The 22,120-nt window shown below is 46.3% G+C and overlaps 1 protein-coding gene across 1 annotated transcript; it reads right to left on the reverse strand.

The window, feature by feature from the left end:
* Positions 1–384: 384 nt before the first annotated feature.
* On the reverse strand, positions 385–12,355 carry DUSP7 (dual specificity phosphatase 7). The gene is made up of 3 exons (XM_083424481.1): positions 11,343–12,355; positions 6,860–7,288; positions 385–2,926 (listed from the first exon to the last, which is right to left on the reverse strand). The coding sequence occupies exons 1-3, from the start codon at positions 11,755–11,757 to the stop codon at positions 2,619–2,621; spliced, it is 1,152 nt and encodes a 383-aa protein (XP_083280607.1). The 5' UTR covers positions 11,758–12,355; the 3' UTR covers positions 385–2,618.
* Positions 12,356–22,120: the final 9,765 nt, after the last annotated feature.

A 22,120-nucleotide genomic window follows, 5' to 3' on the forward strand; every position in this document is an offset into this window, starting at 1 on the left:
GTGTAAATTTTAGGTGTTGAACATCTTAAAATCTAGGCGCTGGCTGATTTACAGATGTAGGCCTTCCATATCCGCCATTGAAGTAGCTGGCAGGATCCCAATAAACAAACCTGCGACACACTACTCCTGCCAGCCAGTGCGTTCTCAGCCAGTGAGATGAGGTCAAGTCTTTCAGAATGGTTCTTTATGCTTTTTTTGGTTTAATCCAGCCCCTTTCCCCCCAGACTTTCACCACAGGACTGTCAAAATTATAAATGGCGCGTGTAACCAAATGCCATGCAAACACCAACCAGCAAACACTGGTCACGGTCGAAGCAGTGTGTTAAAGGCAAAAGGAATAAAGAGGCAGAAAGCCAGAGTGGCATTTGTGACACAGAGACATGATTTTAAAGAAAAAATAATATTTATTTGCAATATAAACAAAGTCCCAATATTGGGTTCAGGATATATAGGGTCACACATTTTTCCTTCATAAACACAGAAAGCAAAACTGTCCCTCGCTAACAAATTCTCATTTATACGAAGAGGATGCATCTTTCTTTTTTCTTTCTTTATTTTAAAAAAGACCACCATTGGCACAGGAAGCCTTTATACAAACCAGCTTAACAAGATACAGATGCACTGTCTAAATCCCTGAAAAAATAAAAATTCCTCCTTGAGGTAAGATTCAGTTAGGAGATTCCGCATTTGCTTGCTCATCCACACACAAAGCACTCCACGCTTCCTGCCCCCATGACCCAGCAACCCCAACATTGCTAACATAAAAAAGGAACAAAAACGAACAAAACCACCAACAACAAAAAAAGACAAAAATCATTCCGATATTCTGGTAATGTTTCTTTAAAAAATAAAATACACGCACACACATACCAATTCTGTGATGCAACAGCATTAAAACATTCTTCCACATAGAGATTTATTTATTTGGGGGGAGGGGAGTATAAAAACTGAATATTTTGAGGGGGGGGACCTCCGTGGCTTTTAAAAAGTTACTTTGAGAGTGAAAGTGGAAAGGGAGATGAGAAGAAGGGAGGGGCTACATTGCAGGCAATGAAGTTTTCCCATGCCCGTCATGCCCTCTTCCTGGGGGTGGGGGAAATAAGCACCACTTCTCCCTCTTCCAGTATAATACATTAGTGAGAAATATAAACAAGTCTTCTTGTTGTAGAAGGCACAGCAAAGAAGTTACCCAGAAAAAAAGTTCACCAGAGAGCTCAAATGGGCTAAAGAAAAAATCCACGTTTCCATGCCCCTTTTCTAAACAGCATAATTCCATGCCCTCCTGTGGTTCATATGAGAGTTGTCCACTGGTTACACACCAAAATGTCTCTGCTCTGCTCAAGTCTTTTAAAATAGCAGAATCAGCTGATTCTTCTCACACCTCTCAGCTGCGCTCCTCCCTACACACACACACACAAATTCACACACAAATTCACACACACAGAGACACAGAATTAAGTGCGCTGGATAAATGCCAACATCATTGAAAGTATTTTCATTGCTTCAGAAACTGGAATGATTTCAGGCCAGCTGGGTGATGTTAACAGTCATAATAGGCTGCGCAGAGCAGCTAAGAGCCTCGAAACATGCCTCTACCAGCTCAGATGGAGGAGACTCAGGTAGCATCAAACGGGCCAGAGGGCAACGGGTGTAGGGTAGGGGCGAGTTATTTTTTTTGGCAAAAGGTGGTGTTTTTAAGAAAGCACAATGGCGCTTAGTCACCTTGGCTGATTCAGTGCAGACGAGATTGTGAATGTGGGCATGGCAGAGAGTGGTATTATCACCAACTGGCCCTCACAAGTCATGAAAACGCCAACCGGATGCTAACAAGCAGCAGCAACAGGTGCCCTCCTCTCTCTCTCTCTCTCTCACACACTCACTTTCTCTCTCTCTCGCTCCCAAGTACCCAGTAACATGCCAGAACATATCAAGGCTTTACAAAGTGTGCAAAATGCATTTGGTCAATAGAAACATTTTGATTTTTTTCTCCTCGTCTTTTATCTAAAAACATGAACTCGAACAAGAACAGAATAAAATACTGGTTTTGCAACCTTGTCTGTACAAACTGTCAGGTACATACATATTTAAAAAGAGCTTGAACCCAAGAAGGAGTAAAGATTACCTCCTTTTCTTTAAAAAAAAAAGTAAACTGGGTTTTAAAACAACAGTCTCAGGCCAACACTTATTGATCAATGTTGCCAAGTGCATCAGTCTCCTTTGCTTTCCACACTGAGCAAACACACACAAGTCGTTCTTAACGTGTGCGTGTGTAATACATGTATGTGTGTGTTTGCATGTGTGTGCAGTGTGTATCATGTCAGTCTCTACACACCCAGGAAAGCAGCTATTGCCAGTAACAGCTGTGTTCAGAATGCCAGGCCATCCCCCACATTAAGTAACTCTGATAAGGTAACTCCTCCGAACCCATTTTGATTTAGCATCAGAATACTAATAAATGGCACAAGCCTTTTCAGTAAAGCAGCAATTCAGACAGCTCTGCTTGGAGAAACCAGTTCTTTCAAGGCTGGCTGGAAAGACTTTCCGCTTAATGGATTTGAAATGCTCAAAGAGAAGCGATTCAAGGCTTTGGGGGGGGTATCCCCCAGAGAAAATCCACTTCATGTAGACTCCAAAGTGTTCAGTGGAAACAAGTTGTGATTGGTTGGAGTGGTGAAGTAGAGCTGTTCGGTGGGGGAGCGGTTGTCACATGGGCTGTTGAGCCCCAAAGTTCTTTCAAAGTCCAGGAGCTGGCCCATGAAGTTAAAGTTTGGAGAAATGTTGGACTTTTTCCTTTTTACAAAGTCATAGGCATCATTGAGAGACAAGTTGAGCTTTTGCATTAAATAGGCAACAGTTACCGTTACAGACCTGCTGATGCCGGCTAGGCAGTGAACCAGAATGCCACATTTCTTAGAACGGGCCTCATCTGAAAGAGACAAAAAAGGGAGAGGTTGAACATGCGGGACCACAAGAAGCTGCCTCTCTTTAAACCAGGGTGAGATGGAAGCTCAAACAGCTTCGGTCAATTATTGCAATGGATTCATTATTCATCATCATCATCATCATCACCATCCAGTTCCATGTATTGCTGGATAACTGGTAGTTTTCACCCACAATTCTATGTATTTCCTCACAACTATATGCTTTCCTCAAGTCTCACATGATGACTAGTTGCGTGAACAGTGGCAATCAGCACTGTGTAGTCAGAACAGTTTACAAATATTAGCTCATTAAATCTTGGCACATAAAGATGATGTAAGCATGGAAGTGTCATAAAACGGAGAAGATAAGGAAGCAAGTCTCTTGAGGAAGGAAGACAGAATTGTAGTTCTGTCTCTGGAGTTCCCTGACTCTTCTTAAGACGTGGTTCAGGCCATTCTCGCTTCAAATTTAATTCTGGTATTAAGCAACAGCTAGGTGCCCAGCTGCAACTAGTCAAACTTGGCAGCACTGACTTGTGTCAAAATACAACCACTAAGGCCAAATCTGCTAACTTTTTGAGGTACCTTTTATTTTTCGGAATCAGCTTCAGCTGCTGCTGAAAAACTGAAGTTTGCTAAATAGTTGCGGGGCAGTTTTTTTGGAAGCAATATAGCAGCAGAGCTCGACACACAAAGTTATCATCGATTAATAATTATATTCAAGCAGACAGCAGCAGGGAAAGGAAGGTGAGATGCTGTTTAGTGGCAGACACAAACAGCTTTCACAAGCTAAAAATACTATCGGTGACTGGCTGCAGCATGTATTTAAGGTGCATGCCTACACCTAACTGACACCGGCCAGTGTCTCTTCCCACAGCAGTCAGTTTGAGGCTACAATCCTATGTTTGTTTCTCTGGGGTTAAACCCCGCTGAACTCAGAAGGACTTACACACACACACACACACCACTGCACAGTGAATATGCATGTTGACCCATAATAAAGGCCACACAGCCCTAAAGCACATTTATGCAGAACTACATTCCACTGATGCCAAAGAGACTTACTTCAAAAGTACATGTTAAGGCTTGGCTGTTAAGCCCGGAAAAGTTTACAGCCTAACTACCTTAGCCAGAGACGGAAAGATGAGATAGCCAATGATAGCAGGGAAATAAAGAATGAACAAGTTTGACTTCTTAGCAGTGACAGGTGACAAGGACTGCTTTAACACAGCCACTTTTCAAGCAAAATAAATTTCCCAGAGGTCTTCTGGTGTCCTATTTGAACACTGGTTCTTTTCCCCTCTATTTAGTCTTATAGTGAATGAATGAGGTAAGCATTTCCTGTCATAAAAACCAAAGCAGAGTGTGGTTTTCACAGAAAGGATGTTTTTTTGACTGAGCCGGTGTCTAAATACCATGCTCCCCTCACATGCCTTTAAGCAAAAGCAAAATGATCTACTGATAAGAGCAATAGAAGAAATAGACTTTTTCATATTGAGGTTTTGGGGCAGTACAAACCAACTAAGCTTGTTCTTTTCCCCAGAGTATACTGGTTTAGAGAACACAGAACAGAAGCAAGCAATTTTAGCAGCACTGAGCTTTTCAAGCCCGCAGTGCAGTCAAGCAGACCAGCACTTGTCCACTATCTCAACGAAACACCTCTCTGGTTTGTATCCAATTAAGTCATATTTGCAGTACACCTACTGAAATCAGTGAACAAGCAGGTTTAGTCATGACTAACTTTAGTTCAATGATTTCAGTGGGTATATTCTGAGTAGTGGGTGTGCATTCTGACTTAGCCAGAAACAAACTCCTGGACTGTTGTATTTTCAACTTCAGGGCACACAACTTTGTTAGGTAAATATGAGCCATTATCTGGCAGCCATATTCCTGCATCACAATAACAATTCTGGAAAGCTAGAACAATCCTAGAAAGGATCCATTTGGACACTGTGTTTCCAAGCACAATTCAAAATGCAATGCCAATAATGTCCTACATACTTCTTGAGACCAATGTGGGCATTAAAAAAAAAAACAACCCCAATAAAAATGTCAATAAAATGTTATTTCTCTGGTGCTGAAAAGACAGTAAAGTTTTCTCCCTGGGGAGAATACTACAAAGGCAGGGTGCCACAACTGAAAATACCCTTTTTCCAATTGTCATCTGCCTCACCTTAGAAGCCAAGTGCATTGAAAGAAGGACTTCTGAAGATGACACTTGTGAACAGGCATGTTCATATCAGAGAAGGCACTCCCTAAATGACTGTGCTTTTATCTTGCTCATTCTTGCCATATTAATTGGCTGAATTTAATTTATTTAGATGTGCCCATTCTCATAGCATCTGTGAGCTGCCATGGAAGCAGAAATGCTAAGGGGCAGGATTCAAAGTTTTAAATAAAATAGGTTTTAGGTCCTTTAGGGGTTATGATCAGCATAGGGATTTTCTCTCCAAATAGCAATCATAAACCCCTGTTCAGGAACTAGCTACTTCACACATGCACGCCCATCATTTTATGACTTCAGCAGCCAGAGGGAATTTGAACGAGTTTCTAACACAGAACTTTCATCTTTGTTCACATGTTTAGCTTTATCTTTAGGAATCAAGGAACATGCACAACATGAGCAAAACAGCTCTTTCTTTTTCTCAGTGGTTTTCTAAATGTGTCCCATTAAATTTTGGGGCTCACAATGATGTGAAGACTAGGAATGGCAGGCAGCTTTCTCTGAAAGGCAGATTGCCCAGTTCTACTGATCTTCCCCTGCCATCTCCTGGAGCAGGTAAGTGGTGTGTGCCCCCCAAGGCAAGGATGGAGAGTTTCTGGCCCTTCAGATGTTTTGGACTACCAACCACCACCATCCCCATCCATCGGCCATGCTAGCTGGAATCAAGCAGTGTCCGGGAGGCCAACCCTTCCCCATCTTTGTTCTAGAGAAAGGTGTCAGAATGAGTGGTTCGCCAGAGCTGCTGCAACAGCTTCCAGCAGCAGCATCACTGTCGCTCACTGAGAAGGGAGGCAGGGGTGGGATTGCAGATGCTCAGGTTCCACCCACCCACAGCCTCACTGCCCCCTCACTGCCTGGCAACGCTGCCAGGAGACTATTGCCGCACCTTGCCTCCAATGGGTAAGTGGATCCTGGTTCTCAGGTGGCACATGGTGATGGGGGGGGGGGGCAATAGGCAATACTCCCTGTGTACGCACTGCAGAACATGTCTGTAAGCATTTGCAGCACACAGGGGGTTCCACAACAGATGCTTAGCAGATATTTCCTTGTGAAAAGACTTTCCCCAAAGTCTAAAGCTTAAAAATGCGAGCTTTATCTACTTCCCAAAACACAAAGGAGCTTTCAAAAAAGGTATTCCGTTTTCAAAGTTATTGGACCCTCAAATTTACTCATAAACAGCATGAATAGGAAACCATGGCCATATAGTATCATCAGTATTTTAAACAAAAATAGACTATTTACAGGGCAACCCTGCATGTGTCTACTTAGCCAGAATCCCCAGGGACTTCAATGGAACCAACTCCCAGGTAAGAGTTTAAAAGATTTCAGCCTCAAAACACCAGCATGTAGTTTGTTAAACAACATTTAAAATCTCTGCAATGTAACTTAGTTTCACGGCAAATATAATGCCCACAAAGGTGGAAATTATAATTTAAAGCACAGCCCTGAAGCCCCAGACAAAAAAACAAGCCATCTTTAAAACTGTTCCACAACAGCCAACTGAAGCAAAGCTTTTTGACTTTGAAGTAAAGTCTGAAGTAGGGAAAATCAGCGTCTGACACTGGCACAATCACTAGGTACCAAAATTAGGAGGTGTAACATATATTGCATGGAACCTAATAGTGAACAGGTACTGAACCCCCAGGACTAGTTATGGAAAACTACTGATTGCTAAAGGGGCTGGTCCGCCGAGAACAGGATGTCCAACACCTACCAATGAAAGCAATGGCCTCGGGAAAGAATTGGGAGAGATTCTGACTCCAGTGATCCGAGATGGGAATCTGTTTGTACTTGAATTCTCCGTCGTGCTCAAACATGTTGGGGAGGTTGGGAGTAACGTTCAGGATGTACTTGATGCCGTATTTGCCCAAGACATCCAAGTTGGTGGAATCTTTGGCACAACCCAGGTACAAATAGGGAAGAATCTGGACAGGAAAGGCCGGCTGGTTGTTTGGGACCGGGCTCCCATCGGATTCCGTGGCACTGCTAGGCTCCCTGTCCGATTCCCCATCTGAACAATCGGAGCTGATCCTCAGGCCTCCGAGACCAAGGACCGATGTAGGAGGAGAGTTGGTAGGAGATGAAGTGTCAAGATTGGTTTCACAATGCTCCGAGTATTCGGTCTGAAATTTGTTGAATCCACCTGCGGAGGCGAAGAGAAGGCGCACTTTAATATCACTTGCATCCTAAAGCTACCAGTACCTGAATACTTATTCATTACCAGGAAAAGCCACATATTTTAGCCATCTGTTTCCTCCTTAGCTAAACGCACCCTGAAAAGTCCATTTACCTAAATTCTTTGCTTCAAGCGTATGGTCTGAATTAGGCCCAGATTGGTAGCATGCTGCTCTGTGTACAGTCACGTGGGGAGGAAAGGCAATGGCTCTTAGCATTGCATCCTGTGCGAGGGGAAGGATAGCTCAGTTGGTTAGAGTGTGGTGCTGATAATGTCAAGGTTGCAGGTTTGATCTCTGTTTGGGACAGCTGCATATTCCTGCATTGTAGGAGTTTGGACTAAATGATCCTCAGGGTCCCTTCCAACTCTACAGTTCCAATCAGGGGCTCAAAAAAGCACTGACACTGCCATCCTATACATGCCTACTCAGAAGTAAGTCCCCCTGGGTTTCATGGGACTTACTTCTTAGCAGGTGCCCGGTTTCCACACCCTCCTCTTTGTGGTAATTACAGTTGCCAGCTCACCACAGCACAAGCCTAGCCTGTTCATGTGTGACTTTACACGGCAATTTAATATCCGGGAAGCAGCCAGTGAAAGTTTTCATAGCATGGAGATGTTTTAGGCTAATGCCTGCAGACCAAGCTGCTGTTGAAGCACAGGAGCAGGGGCTCAGGAAAAAAGTTGGCAGCCCCAACAGAAGTGCCAAGCCAGCAGGAAATTTCAGGTGACTGCTGCAGTTTTCACTTGATCACACATCAGTTACACTAGTATTACTGAAATGTGTTGTATGGCTCCACCTTTTCATTTTGCCATGCCAGGAAAATGCTCTGAGGTGAGAAATCTGTGCCTCAGTGTAATCTTTCGAGATGTAATGAGGATTACATGACAAAATGTTTGTCAGTTTAAAAACCAGTCCCTGCATATCAGAAAACTAGACTATCAGGGAGAAGAGTAAGCTTCAACCTTCTCCCAGACATTTAGCATTCTACATGTTGTTGCTGCTTTGCTGTTGCTGCTGATGTTATTTGCTAAGGGGAGGCATTCAATCATGAAAAAACCACTTCACCTATAGTCTGAAGCAATTAAATTCACAAAATTTGCACTAAAACTAGTATCTGACTAGCTGCTTCTTAAGGAGGAATATCCTAAGCACATATTTAACATATGCCATGCATGCTTGACTTGAGAAAGAAAAAAGTGGGTGGAAATATTAACATTTAATAAAATTATAGAAATGATGCCTGCCGTTTTTCTTCTCCCACCCCCTCCCCCAGAGGGTTCCTGCGCATTTAAGATGAGCAGAAAATCAGCAGCTGCCACTTTCCAGCATGAAAATGCAGTGACAAGAAAAGCTTCACCTGTTGAATAACTAACTGCCTGTCATGTAACTGGCTAAAAGCATAGGGGCGCTGTTGGGCGGCGGGGATGGGTGGGTGTGCATGTGACAACTCTCACAGCAACTCGGCTTGAAAACAAAAGTTCATTTCCAAGCAATGAAAACTTCATTAAGGATAGCCGGTTCAAATAGAAGGCATTGTAAGATCTAGTCTCGAAGATATTGCTCAACATGTGGGGAAGGTATTAAGCTATGCTGGGGCCAGTGAGGGTGAGGAGGAGACAGGAACAGAAGTTTCCTTTTTCAAAATTATAGAGTGTTTGGCCACTGCCCGCTTATCACTTGGAACAGCAGCACAACTGGAGAGCTCAGAAAACAACCCGTCACCGAGTTGAGCAACTTGCTCCAATATTGTTTAAGTAAACTCAAGGATCTATTGAATGTGCAAGTAAAGGTCAGGAGTAAAACCATTCCTTCTAATCATTTCTCTTTTGGCGCCTCTTTCCGACAGAGCAATTAGACAAGAAGAAATTTAATTTGCTCCTTCATGTACGTTAAGGAGGCATTTAGCAGTCATTACGTGGATCTGATAAACAGTGTCATTACGAAAAGTCTCCTGGAAATTCCAGGGGCTTGGCAAAGTTGTGGCAAGGTCACTGAACAGCATACACATCCCCTGCCATATTCATTCATGAAGGGAAGAGAGGGAGAGAGAGTAGGTTCCCTTTTTTTCCCTCCTCAAGGAGAAAGACAATATGGAGAAGCCATTTTGGAATTTTAATTGGAAACATTTCCCACTGAGGCCCCAGGAAAAAAAGCAAAGCGAAGGGAAAGCAGCAGCAGCAGCTTAACTCCTCCTTTTCTCCACTGCATGCGAGTTTAAAGGAACTAGGGGGGAGTTAAGAAAGGAGGGAAATGCCAGGAGGACAGAATTCAGTTTAAATAACGCTGAACACTCACGAGAACTATTTAGGATATTGAGAAAGGAATGGGAAGCACCAGTGCATTTCTGTCCTCAAGAGAAGCTAAAGAAGTTAACATGGCAGCATGAGTTCAGCTACTAAAAAGAGCCCTGAAACCTATAGTAGGAAAGAAGAGGACCCAGAATCCCCAATAACAGTTTCATTCTCCTTCCTCTGTGCCTCACATTTACTGCCCCCCCTACCATCAGAAATCCCGTAATCAATCTACCAGTCTATCCATCCGCCTTGTTGCAAGTGACAATATTGATTTGGTGTTGCCTACTGTTCCTGCCTCAATCCTGCCGCCCAGTGACCACAGCAGTGTTGTGGTGTGGTGTGTGTGTGTGTATTTGGGGGGAAGCAAAGTTATTATCTTCATCCTGGTAGGCTCACTCAGAATGACTGTTTCGACTGCTTTGCAATGCCCCTCTTTTTTTGGGGGGGGTTGTTGTTTTAGGAGATCTGAATGGAGACTTTATAGTGAACTAATATCTCAATTCAAAATGCGCTTCATTCAGAGATTGAGAGGCATAACAGAAGCATGGCACAGAATGGCACCAGAGAGGTAATTTAATTCAACCCATTGCCGAAAGGCAAGCACATCCAATCACTCAACCCTTCACCAGAAACACACACACACACACACACCCCAGGAAGGACTGCTAAAGCACCTGGATCTAGTCTCAATGCACAAGATCAAACTTGGGGAGGGGGGGTGCAAAGAGAGATGGAGAACTGCATATGATCAATACACCCACCCCTCCCACAGATTAGTTGTGATTACTGGCCTCAAATAACAGCATGTTGTGAAAGAAGTCTTTTAGGGGAGATTGTTGCCACTGTGTGAGAAGTTAGACCCTTATTTAATTTTCTCCGTCTGTATAGAGGAGTTCTCCTAAAGGGCAACTAAGGAGGGAATGAAGATCATAGATCCACACCAGGTCGGGGGACAAGGTGGGAAAACTTGGGATGGTGGTCAGAAAGAGGGAGGAGGGACTATTCCAAAACAGATGCTCACAAACCGGATTTCAGAATGAAGAGGCATGGAGGATTCACTCGGTGAATAAACCCATTCTGACCCATTCATAGATATGGAAGAATCGGGCAGGAATAAGACCTTCCGTCGCTGGAACAAGGGAGATGGGAAGGAATAGTGTCTCCCACGCGAGAGATTTGTACCGCGCGGGGAGGGAGGGAGGGAGGGCGGCCGGCTGGCCGGCGGGAAGAGGTGCAACAAGAAGGGGACTCCGAGGGTTCAGCGGCCAATATCTGCCCGTACTCGGCACATGAGACCATTTTGAAAGGCGAAAGAGCAAGAGCACAATCCTTCGCCAAAACGAGAAAGCTATAATCGCCTTTAAAGGGTGGGAAAAGTGCAACAACAGACCAGAAGTTTCCTTCCATTATTATCCCTGATTTCTTAAGGGCGGCATTCCCAAAACACACCACAACGGGAGGCGAATCCTCAGGAACTACGGAAGGGGGGAAAAGCTGCGATCCGGATCCAGTCAGCATGGTAGTGAGAGATTAGGGGGGGGGGGGGGTTGGATTGCTGTTAGGCGGGAATCACGCCGGTCGCTCCGATGGGGGGGGGGGGGGGAGAGGTGCTGCTAGCTAGCAGACCAGAGCTATCCGGGTGGCGAGCTTCCCCACGCTACTCAAATCGATCCGACCCCTGCCCGTCTCCCTTCCAGCCCCTTCCACAGTCCCGCGCCCCCGGTACCTTTCAGGTAGAACGCTTTGCAGCCGTCGTCGCGCAGCTTCTGCAGCAGGAGCCCGAGGACGGAGCTGGGGGCGCCGCTGTCCTGCTGCCACTCGGCCGTGGCCTCGTCGTAGAGCAGGACGGTGTCCGCCTTGCAGCGCTTGACGAAGCGCTCCTTGTCCTCGTTGTTGGGGATGATGGAGCGGATGGGCAGGTTGCCCTTCTTGAGGCGCCGGAGCATCAGGCTCGGGATGGCCAGGTTGATGGCGGTCTCGATGTGCGACGACTCGAAGAGCTCGTGCGGGCGGCAGTCGAGCAGCAGCAGCGAGCTGCCCCCGCTCGACTCCAGCTCCTCCTGCAGCCACTCCGCGCTCTTCCACGGCATCGCCGCAGCCATGGGAGCCCGCGGGGTGCTGCCCCAGATGTGATTTTTCATGAGGATCGCAAGGGAGGGGGGAGGGGTGGGGGAGTGGAGGAGGAGAGCGGCCGCGCGTGGAAAACAAATCACTGGCGCGGCGCGGGGGGGGGGGGAGAGGGAGAGAGGAATGCCCTCTGCAGCCTACTGTCCAAATCACCGAAGAAGCAAAAGAGTTAGTTCAAAAAAATAGGATCGTTGTTTTAAAGGGAGGGGGAGAGAGAGAGAGATCCGGCCAAGGAGCCCGCGCTGCTTTGGAGATCCAAGCGCTCCAAGCGGATCGGCGTCCGCGTTCCCCTCGATTTCCTCGCCCGCAGCAGAGAGACGTTTCCTTCCACTTGCAGGAGCAGAAGGCGGGAGGGAGCGGGGGAGAAGAGCCTGGCTCTGCTCGTGCTTCTGGGATGGGGGAGGCGAGGAAGGCGCTGGCCAGGCTCTCGGGGCTGCTGCTCCTCCTCCTCCCCGAGAAAGGCTGCTTTCACTTGGTTCGGTTTAAGGCGCTGCTGCTGCTGCTGCTGTTGCTGCTATAAGCGCCGCGTCGTCCCGCTCGCTCCATCGCGGGCTCAGCCTGACAGCCTCAATTAAAAAGGGGCTTCGCCATCGGATCAGCGTGTCATGCTCTGGGAGGCGGGACTCGGCCAAGAGGGAGGGGCCAGCGGGGCGGAGAGGCCCGCCTTAAAGGGAAAGCGGCTCTCTTGCGCTCGGGCAGATGGCTACAAATGTCCACTTGCAACTAGCCGGCCAAGACGTGGGTCCCGCCCCCGGTCTCCCTGACTCGGCATCCTTAGAAGCACGCTTCTTTCTTGCTCGTTCTCCATGTGTGTGCGCCAAGTTTATTTAAATGATGCTGAAATAGGAAGCCCCGTGAAATTTGCCTCTGGGAATAAAGGGGGGCTCTGGAATGGGGGGCGGACGTTGGACCCATAGGATCTCACTCACATCTGGTCCAAGGAGCGCCTGCAATCGATTCCACCAGAAGGGAATGCTTTTCTTTTTCCTTACACTTGTTTAGAATAGTTCAAAGCCCCTGAAAAGTCCCTAGCCTCGCTTTAAAAGGAGGAATAAGAAGGGATCGTGGCTGAACCACGTAAAGTGTTCCTACCTTAATGCAACAGTGTTTATGGACTAGTTATTATCACTCAGGGAGAACCATAGTAATACTTGTGGCCAAGAAATAAGTATTCAGTCCCTAGTCCTAGGGACATTTCAACGCCACCGCTTCAGCTTCAAATGATTTATGACAACAACCCGCCTTCCCACATCAATAGACTGGGGCTGCTGTGAGGTTTCTTTTTCATGTGATTTGAGGACTAGTACCATGAGCCAACTCCGCCAGAGATTATCATGCTTGCCTCTGTGGGACAAATAGTAGGATTCCGTCGGGAGCTTCGGTGCGCCTCTACACAACGTCAGGTTATAATGAGCGGGATAGTCCACGATGCGTGCAAGGGCTTAAATATAATATACGGCTTCAAACATGGGAAAGGCAGGCGCTGCTCGCCCCAGGAAAGGACCAGAATTGTCCCCAGAGAGCTGGATGCTGGAAGGAGAATGATCGCATTATTCAGACAAAATAAATACAGTAGTAATAAAAAGGAAATAAAATATAAGCGGGGGGAATAGAACGACTCGGCTTTCAGTGTTATTGACCGGATTCTGATTCTACATTCATACTGAGTACTTGATTGACAACCTGCTCCTCATGCCTTGCTGCTTTATTTAAATAATAATAATTTCCTTCTTGCCTTTTAACGGGGCGCCAATGAGCCGCTTAGGTAGGCGGTGTTGGAATGTCAGAGGCCTATCAGGGGAGGGAGGCGGGGCTTTTAGAATCTTGTGTATCAAGTCGCTAAGCGCGGGAAGGGGGACCGGAGGAAGTGAATGGAGCAGCGAAGCTAGAGCGGGCTTGCGCAGAAGGCCAGCGGTTAGCCTTCCTGGGATTATCGTGCGGTTGATTCTAAGGCATTGTGAAAAGCGAGGCGATGCTCCCCCGCCCTTTGCCTTTGCTTTCTTGCATGCTGATGCTATTCAAGGCGTGCAGGCTTCGGCATGCCCCGATGGGCAACTCGGGGCCTCCTCTCGCAGAAGCTTTTGGTGATCAAGGTGTTTTTAGTGCACACCTGTAAATGTTAGGTATGCAAGAAACGCGTGTTTACTAAAGTGCATAAAATAGGCAGATGAGTCACGCAAGACGCTGGGGTTGGCTGCAGCTGCCTGTTTTGTAAAAAAAACACCAACAACTTGCTGGCAAGGCTGAGTTTGAATGGGGTGTGAAATGGCCCTCAGGCCTTTTGACTTTTATAGGTTTTTATGCAAATCAACACTCTAAAGCAAAATGAGTAATTTCTCTTCAAAGAAGGCCCATCTTTTCCAGCATCCTGTTCACACAGTCAGGTGCAATAGAAAACCCGCAAGCAGGATCTGAGCACAAGAGCACTCCCCACTCTTGTTTTTTTCCAGCAACTGGCATCCAGAAACATTGCTGTCTCAGTAACTGTGGAGGCAGAACATAGCTATCATGCCTTGTAGCCATAATAGAATTGCAGAGTTGTAAGGACGCGGGTGGCGCTGTGGGTTAAACCACAGAGCCTAGGACTTGCCGATCAGAAGGTCGGCGGTTCGAATCCCCGCAACAGGGTGAGCTCCCGTTGCTTGGTCCCTGCTCCTGCCAACCTAGCAGTTCAAAAGCACGTCAAAGTGCAAGCAGGTAAATAGGTACCGCTCCGGCGGGAAGGTAAACGGCATTTCCGTGCACTGCTCTGGTTTGCTAGAAGCAGCTTAGTCATGCTGGCCACATGACCCGGAAGCTGCACGCCGGCTCCCTCAGCCAATAAAGCAAGATGAGCGCCACAACCCCAGAGTCGGTCACGACTGGACCTAATGGTCAGGGGTCCCTTTACCTTTACCTAAGGAGCCATGAGAGTCACCTAATCCAACCCTCCGATGGAGGAATCTTTTGCCCAACGGGGCTCAAACCCATGACCCATTAATAGTCCCATGCTGTACTGACTGAGCTATCCATAGCCCTCTCCTCTACAAATCTCTTTGAAAGACATCTAAGTTGGTGGTCATCACTGCCTCCTGTGGGAGAGAGTTCCATAGTTTAACTATGCACTGTGTGAAGAACTACTTACCTGTCCTTAATCTCCCAGCATTCAACTTCATTGGATGTCCGTGATTTCTAGTATTACGAGTGAGGAAGGAAAATGTTCCTCTTTCCACTTTCTCTAGCCCATGAATAATTCCGTACACTTCTATCATGTTGCCTCTTACTCACTTTTTCTCTACCTATTCTGGTGCCACAGAGCAAGGAAACACAGGTGAGGTTTGTTCCTTCCTTTATTTCAGTGTCAAATGGTTGAAGGCGGAGGGAACACCTTGTAAATAAACAAGCAACACTCCTACAGATACGGGAGAACTGAATAAACATTTTGACGTTCCTTGACATCATCCAACCCATGGAGGATCAGAAGGTTGCCCCCCCCCCCAATTGATACTATAAAAGCATTGACAAGCTTTGTATTTCTACTGCTGCTACTGGTGCTGCTTGCAATTTCTAAAGACGCTGTGAGATGCAAAAACATGTGGCTTGTTAGGCCACATTGGGCAAAGTGTGGCATAGATTTGCATCCAGTACTGCAGAAGTAGAAGGCAGCTCATTCAGAGTTTTTTCTCCTTCCTTCCCCCACCCCCTGCATTGCTTCCCCACACGGTTAGGTGGACTATCAAACATTGTGGACTGTGTCTTATGGGACTGTATTAGGTGAGTGGGTGCGGGAGTAATTGCCCCAAACTGGGCATAACATTATTGTACCACTTTGCACAAACCTCCCAAGTTTATGTGATTTCCCCGTACAGGAGAAAGGAGAGAAAGATGCATTGTGCAAGCTTGCTTTCTGCTCACATGACATTGAATACAACCTATAGCAATTCTGTCTCTCTAATCCCCGCGATGGGGTGAGCTCCCGTTGCTCAGTCCCAGCTCCTGCCAACCTGGCAGTTCAAAAGCATGTCAAAGTGCAAGTAGATAAATAGGTACCACTCTGGCGGGAAGGTAAATGGCGTTTCCGTGTGCTGCTCTGGTTCGCTAGAAGCGGCTTAGTCATGCTGGCCACATGACCCGGAAGCTGTACGCCGGCTCCCTCGGCCCCTAAAGCTAGAGTCGGTCACGACTGGACCTAATGATCAGGGGTCCCTTTATCCTTAGCCATGATTAAAACTTGTTGGCTTGCTACCTAACAAAGAATTCAGAGAGGAAATATGAATGTGTGTCGGGGGGGGGGTACTGTCCCTAATTGTTGTTGCTTCTGATGCTGGATGCTTGCCATTTTTTCATTTGCTGTTTCCTAATCTTGAACTAAATAAAATATACCCCCTTCCCCCTCAGTGTCCCGAGTATACAGGTCAGGGTGGTGATTATATCACTCCAACGCAGGTGTTGGCTTTCCAGATTTGGAACTCAGTACATAAGCAGCAGTCCAAGAGCATGGGACACTTCCACCTGGATACATACTTTTTTAAAAAAAAGTTTGCTTGGAAGCACTCTTACTTGTGCAGAGCTCAGGCACAAACCTGTCAGACTAGTATGCACAAGGCAAACCATCTCCGCGTCACCCAGATAACATTCCTGGTCTTTGCAGGAGATTGTATATCCCTGGAAATGCATAAATATTGCAAAATGCTGGAAGGGAGCACTGCAATCCTTCATGAAAGAAGCCGTGTGTATTTAGTAATTCAGAGCAAGTGTCAAAATCAAAACACACACATAGAATTTGGTATAGAATTCAACATCCTAAGTATGGCAGGGTTCCACAAAAACACTTTTTTTCCAAAATCGGCATTGATTATCTGTAAGGGAGAGACATATATGGTATATTTCTTTGGCAATGCACAAGCTACAGAGGAAGATGGAATCCAGCCCAGGTGGGGAAAACCAGTGGTCTGAAGAGTTGATCTCTGTTGGATTTGATACTGCTGAACAAGCTGAACCAAAGGTTTCTGACACCTTTGTCTTAATTTTAGTTACTGTTTTTCTCCTTCATCCATTCTCAATACAAGCAGGTTTTACAGAGCATCCTCAGTCTGTGGCTTCTTTCCCTCCAGGGCAGAGGAAATGATTGTTGCTCTAAGTGTTTAACCCCAGAAAAGAACAAGACCAGCAGTCTACGACTTTTTTACATTGCTATACTAGCTATACTGGCAGGTAAAATACCAAGGAATCAATACTTCGTAGCTTGTGTGATACCAGCATATTGACTGGGATGAGTCAATAATTTTTCAGAGGATGTCATTTAACTTTCCCCCCTATATTTTCACTTAAACTTGCTTTCCTTTGATGAAAACTTTACTTCTCATGCTGGGTCTTCCATAGGAACAAAACATTTAAGAACAATTGAGGGGGAAGTACGGCAGAAATGTCATTAAATGTGAACTTACCCTCATTTGAAACCCTGGAGAGATTTAACATTTGGAATATATTTTTCTCAGTTTCTCTGCTACACAAACCTTCCAAAAGTAGTTTTGTATACGTGCATCACTGCCCTGCCCTCTGCTGGACAGAATAAGTGAGGCAGGATCAAAGCCTGGAATGTTTATGGTAGCAAAACTGGGCATGAAAACAATCACAGTCAGTTACGGTGCTCATCACAGGAAAACTCTTCTCTCCTTGAGGTCCCAGGGACTTAGAAAGTAGTCTGACTGTTTGAAATGGCAAATGGACATACATAACTCTGCAGAGACATTTTGGACCTTGAGGAAGTCAGCTTTCCAGTCATCCTCCTCTGATGTCACAGTCACTCCCCACTTCTGTCGCAGAGTCTTCATGGAAGAGGAAAGACAAGAAAAAGAGAAGGGGGAGGGCGAAATTGGATCCCTTGGACTGAAGATCATACTTCCCACACACCTCCAAGCCTCTTTTCCTTCCCTGTCACACTGCTAAGGAAGGAGTGGCCAAGTTCTTCAGTGAAAATAGCAAGGGGACTGAGGGATGAGGCTTTGGTACACGAAAGGACGCCACCTTGGCCTGCTCCGGAGTACATCTTAGGAGTTGCCATGGAGATGCTACCAGAAACGGCCTGTGATGAATCATCCCAGCCCAGGTGCTATGATATGAGTATTCATGCCATGTACCAGAGCCATCATTCGTGAGCCTCCTCCGTACCTTATCATGTCATAGCCAAGGACATATTCAGCACAGGGTGTCTGCTTCCTAAGGCAATTCTGTGGCAACCTATAACGCATGCCTTTCAGTTTTGGGGCCAGGATGATGATGATGTCCTCTATATGCATATCTGAGGAGGTGCTTTCTGAAACCCCTGTTTGTACAGGATGGTGGGCTTCCTCCCAACGGAGATGCTTCAGTGGTTGTTGAGTGACAACAATGCATTGGTGACTCATAAGGTGGCCCTTTTTTTTGTTCTGGTGGCAAAAAAGATCAGGAAGAAGCCATAAACCAGGCATAGGCAAACTTGGCCCTCCAGATGTTTTGAGACTACAGTTCTCATCATCCCTGACCACTGGTCCTGTTAGCTAGGGATGATGGGAGTTGTAGTCCCAAAACACCTGGAGGGCCAAGTTTGCCTATGCCTGCCATAAACTGTAAGGGGGATGCAAAGTACTAAACTGAAACTCAGTGCAGATGTGGAGGCATTCCTGTTCTCAAGTATCTCACATTATATGTGTCTGAGCTATATTTTAAACTGATTGTGATTGGATTGAATTGTCATCGCCTTCGGCTAGTACAATAAACCTATTTTGAAAATGATGGTGATGAACCTCAGCCATGGATTTAGGGTGGGGTTTAGGTCTGCAGAACTCTAGGAGTGGTGATTTTGTGGCAGCCACGTGAGCACAGATGGGGGCAAAGAGTCTGAGGTTTCACCAGGGCACTGAGGGCACTCGTGTAGCATTTTCTCATTTTCTCCTTGACAACAACAACATCTCTGACCTGCATACAGGAGCAGCTTGCCTGGTAGGGTGAAGCTGTAGCAACAGTTTCCTAGCAAGGGACGTCACTACGACTTACCAGGAATCGGCAGTGACGTTGAGGCTGCACCGGCGCAGCTCATCTGGTGTCACTGCTGGTGCACCTGTGCAACCTGGACTTCACTGCTGCTCCACCCTTTGCAGGAAAGACCGGCAACAGCCCTGCCAGGAGGCTATTACTGTGGCTTTTCCCTATGCTCAAGACAAGTGTAGAACTGGGTGCTTGTGCCTACACCATATTCGACTGCAGAAGTGTTCTGCTGCATTGAAGTCCTCTAGCTAGCTGTGTGCTCAGGACCAGAGACAGGGAGCCTGTGGCACTCCATATTTTGTTGGACTGCCATTCCCACAACCTATGACCTTTCGCCATACTGCCTGGGAGCTTGTGGGAGTTGGAGGTCAACAGCACCCCTTCGTTCCACAGGTTCCACGCTCCTGCTCAAGACTAGGGCTGGTAGTCCAACCTATTGGAAAGAAGGGACCTAAGACAGTCATTTTGATTTGACATTTCAACAGGTCTACGCTGAGTAAAACTTTCCTGGATACCACCTTGTCTTTTTTTTAGTTTGCTTCAGTCCAGGTGGCCAATAATGTCGGGTTGGGTGCAGCAAGGATGACAAAGTAGCCTAAAGGAACCAAAGCTGGCTGAATGAGGCAGCTGAATGGTGAAGCCGCTCAATGCTGAAGCCAGACCTGCTTCAACTGCTGGAAAGACCCCACCCCTCAACTGCCACTGTGGGAACAGGACCCCACATTCCATGTGCCACCTGATTCCATACTATCTACGCTGTTGTAGGCCACCACAATCTCTGAGCGGTGTAAGATCCCAGTGGTTCTAGGCTCTTACCCAGGGTTCAGTTTCCTCAGAAGGAGAGGCAGTGGAGGCTGTGGTGTCTTTATGATAAATGGTTTAGTTACACATATATGCAACCTAAGCCTACGATGGAGGGGCTCACAGCATTAACACCCCAATAAGGCCTTGCTTCTCCCATTGCCACAGCCTTGGATTCCAGCAGAAATCTCTGGCTTCTGCCTGCTTCTAACCCCGGTTCTCATGCACTCCACTCTGGCTATTGTCTTTCTCACTACCAGCCAGGTGAGGGGGGGTCCACCTATTTGCCCCCCATCACAGAGCAACCTGTTATACTACGGCAATGAAGGCCATTCTCTCACAAAGGGACTTGCCTGGCCTGTTCAGCAGTGGACTCCTCCAAAAACACAACAATACTATAGTGAGGAGCTGCACTATATACAAGGGCCATAGTGCTTATCTTTCTGTTGTACATAAAGTGGGCCGATTTATTCCCACTTAAGGATCAAGCCCTTATTGAGGGTAGCAGGGTTCTGATATGGCAAGGGAAGTGGGAATGTCAGAACTTGGAATAAACACATTCTTGCTAATGTGTGCAAAAGGCGAAGCCTCTGCAGAAAGAAAGTGTGTGGGGTGGGGATGTATTCAGAGTTTTTATGCCAGCCTTTCAGCTCCTGCACTAATTTGTGCTATTTTTATCAATGCTAATGTTGTGCTATGATAATAAGGTTCCACAGGAAAGTTTAGAATTCACGTTTTCTTTTATAAGCCACTCAGCAGAAAGTTAGCTCTGCAGCCTGCGCAGTGCCTAATCTCGCTTCATTAACTTCTTCCACCCCCATGAAACTGTCAGGTGGCTTTGGCCAGGCAAGTTGCCTCTCAGAGCTGCCGTGTCAAAGGAGTGGCGGGTGAACGTGAGAAGCCTTTTAACTCAGCTCATGACATACACAGCTAATCCATCTCCTTCATTATGCCATTTTGCTCCTTTATTGACAGTCCCGTAAGACATCAAACCCTAACCAAACAGAAGAGGCTTCACTGCTCCATATATACTAACAGCAAATCCATTCTCCGAAGTTTGAATCTGTATGTATGGCACCATCCATTCACACGAGGGAGGTAGCAGCAGGTTTGGAAAAATACCCCCTTTAAAAAAAAACCACAAGGCTTTATACAGAAAAACAGGGTGTTGGGGTACCAAAATTCTGCTTGTCCCATGAGGAGAAAGCAGGGGGTCTGAGCTGTTTTCTATTTACCCCACCCCTTCCCCTGGGAATACCCCCTTTTTACTACTGGATCAGAGCAAACACCAATTCAATGGTAAAGAGCACGTTTCTCTGTAGGAAAGTGGCGGAACAAACAGAAATGTAGATTAGTCCAGAGTTGGGGCAATAATGGGGTGCATTATTGTGATGGGGGAGAAATTTGCAGTTCCCCAAACAATATGCAAATCATAACTCAGCTATCCTTTGAAATTTGCCCTTGTCTGAATTTTGTGGTGAAGTTCTCCAGCAATACACACATGCACACACAAGACACAGGGCTGCCTGCCATCCTTGCATACTCCACTCACCAACTCCGGCCTACCCAGCAACCCCTGTTCTCCCACTCATGGCCAACTCCTCCTCCTTTTACATGTCCTTCATCCCCATGCCTATTCCCTCAGCTTTCCCCACCCTCTCCTCCCCCACCTGCTTGCATTTAGCCCCAGTCTCTCCCTAGGAGCCATCTCACAGTAAAGGAGTTATGGAGCGCATGTATTCCGGAACAGATATAGGGATTAAAGCTGTAGGCCTTCATTTTGCAACATATACTCCTTGCATGCACCCATCAATTAGGGATGGCTTCACCACTCCCAGAACAATTTTCTCTGGCCACGGCATGGCAAACCCCCCCAAATTTAAATCAAGGTATGATAAGAAACACTGTCTTTGCTTTGGGCTGTAATACTGAGGTGGAAAAAAAATATCCGTCTTCTCTGTGCATCTGTTTCAGATTTTCATCTTCAGAAGAACAGGGAAAGGAAAACAACCCAAAGCTGTGGGGGGAGGTTCTTCACAAAGGCAGCTTTTGGCAAATAAGGGGAAGCAGGGCCCTTTCAAAACAGCCATGTTCAACAGCAGGTTAGTCTGCCTGTTCACCACTTAGCAAGGTCTGCTAAATGAATGGGGCAGGGAATCTGCTAGTCAACCTAACTAGCTGAAGAAGACTGCAAGGTTGAAACACATCTAGCAGCTGGAATAGTTACATGCCATGTTTATTGGGGATGATATCCATTTCTCTCTGTTCTCCCTGATCTCAATGTGTTTAGACATTTTTATATTTTTAAACTTATTAGTTTTGTTTTTAAACGTGTTTATGCATAAGTAGTGGCAAACTGAGTAAACTGTGTTGCATCGTAGGACTTCTGGCCCTATTTTATTAAGTTTTGACCGGAATCAAACAAAAAAGAGAAATTCCTGCCAATGGCATGGTTGAAACATGAAAAAATTTTCATCTGTAAGAGGCTGCTTATGGTGGTAACTGAAAGTTTCATTTATCTGAACTATGATGCTAGATAGATATAGATACAGTGGTACCTCGGTTTAAGAA

Source organism: Podarcis tiliguerta (genome assembly GCF_965153285.1).
Source record: "Podarcis tiliguerta genome assembly, chromosome: 2".
In the NCBI taxonomy this organism is placed as follows: Eukaryota; Metazoa; Chordata; class Lepidosauria; order Squamata; family Lacertidae; genus Podarcis; species Podarcis tiliguerta.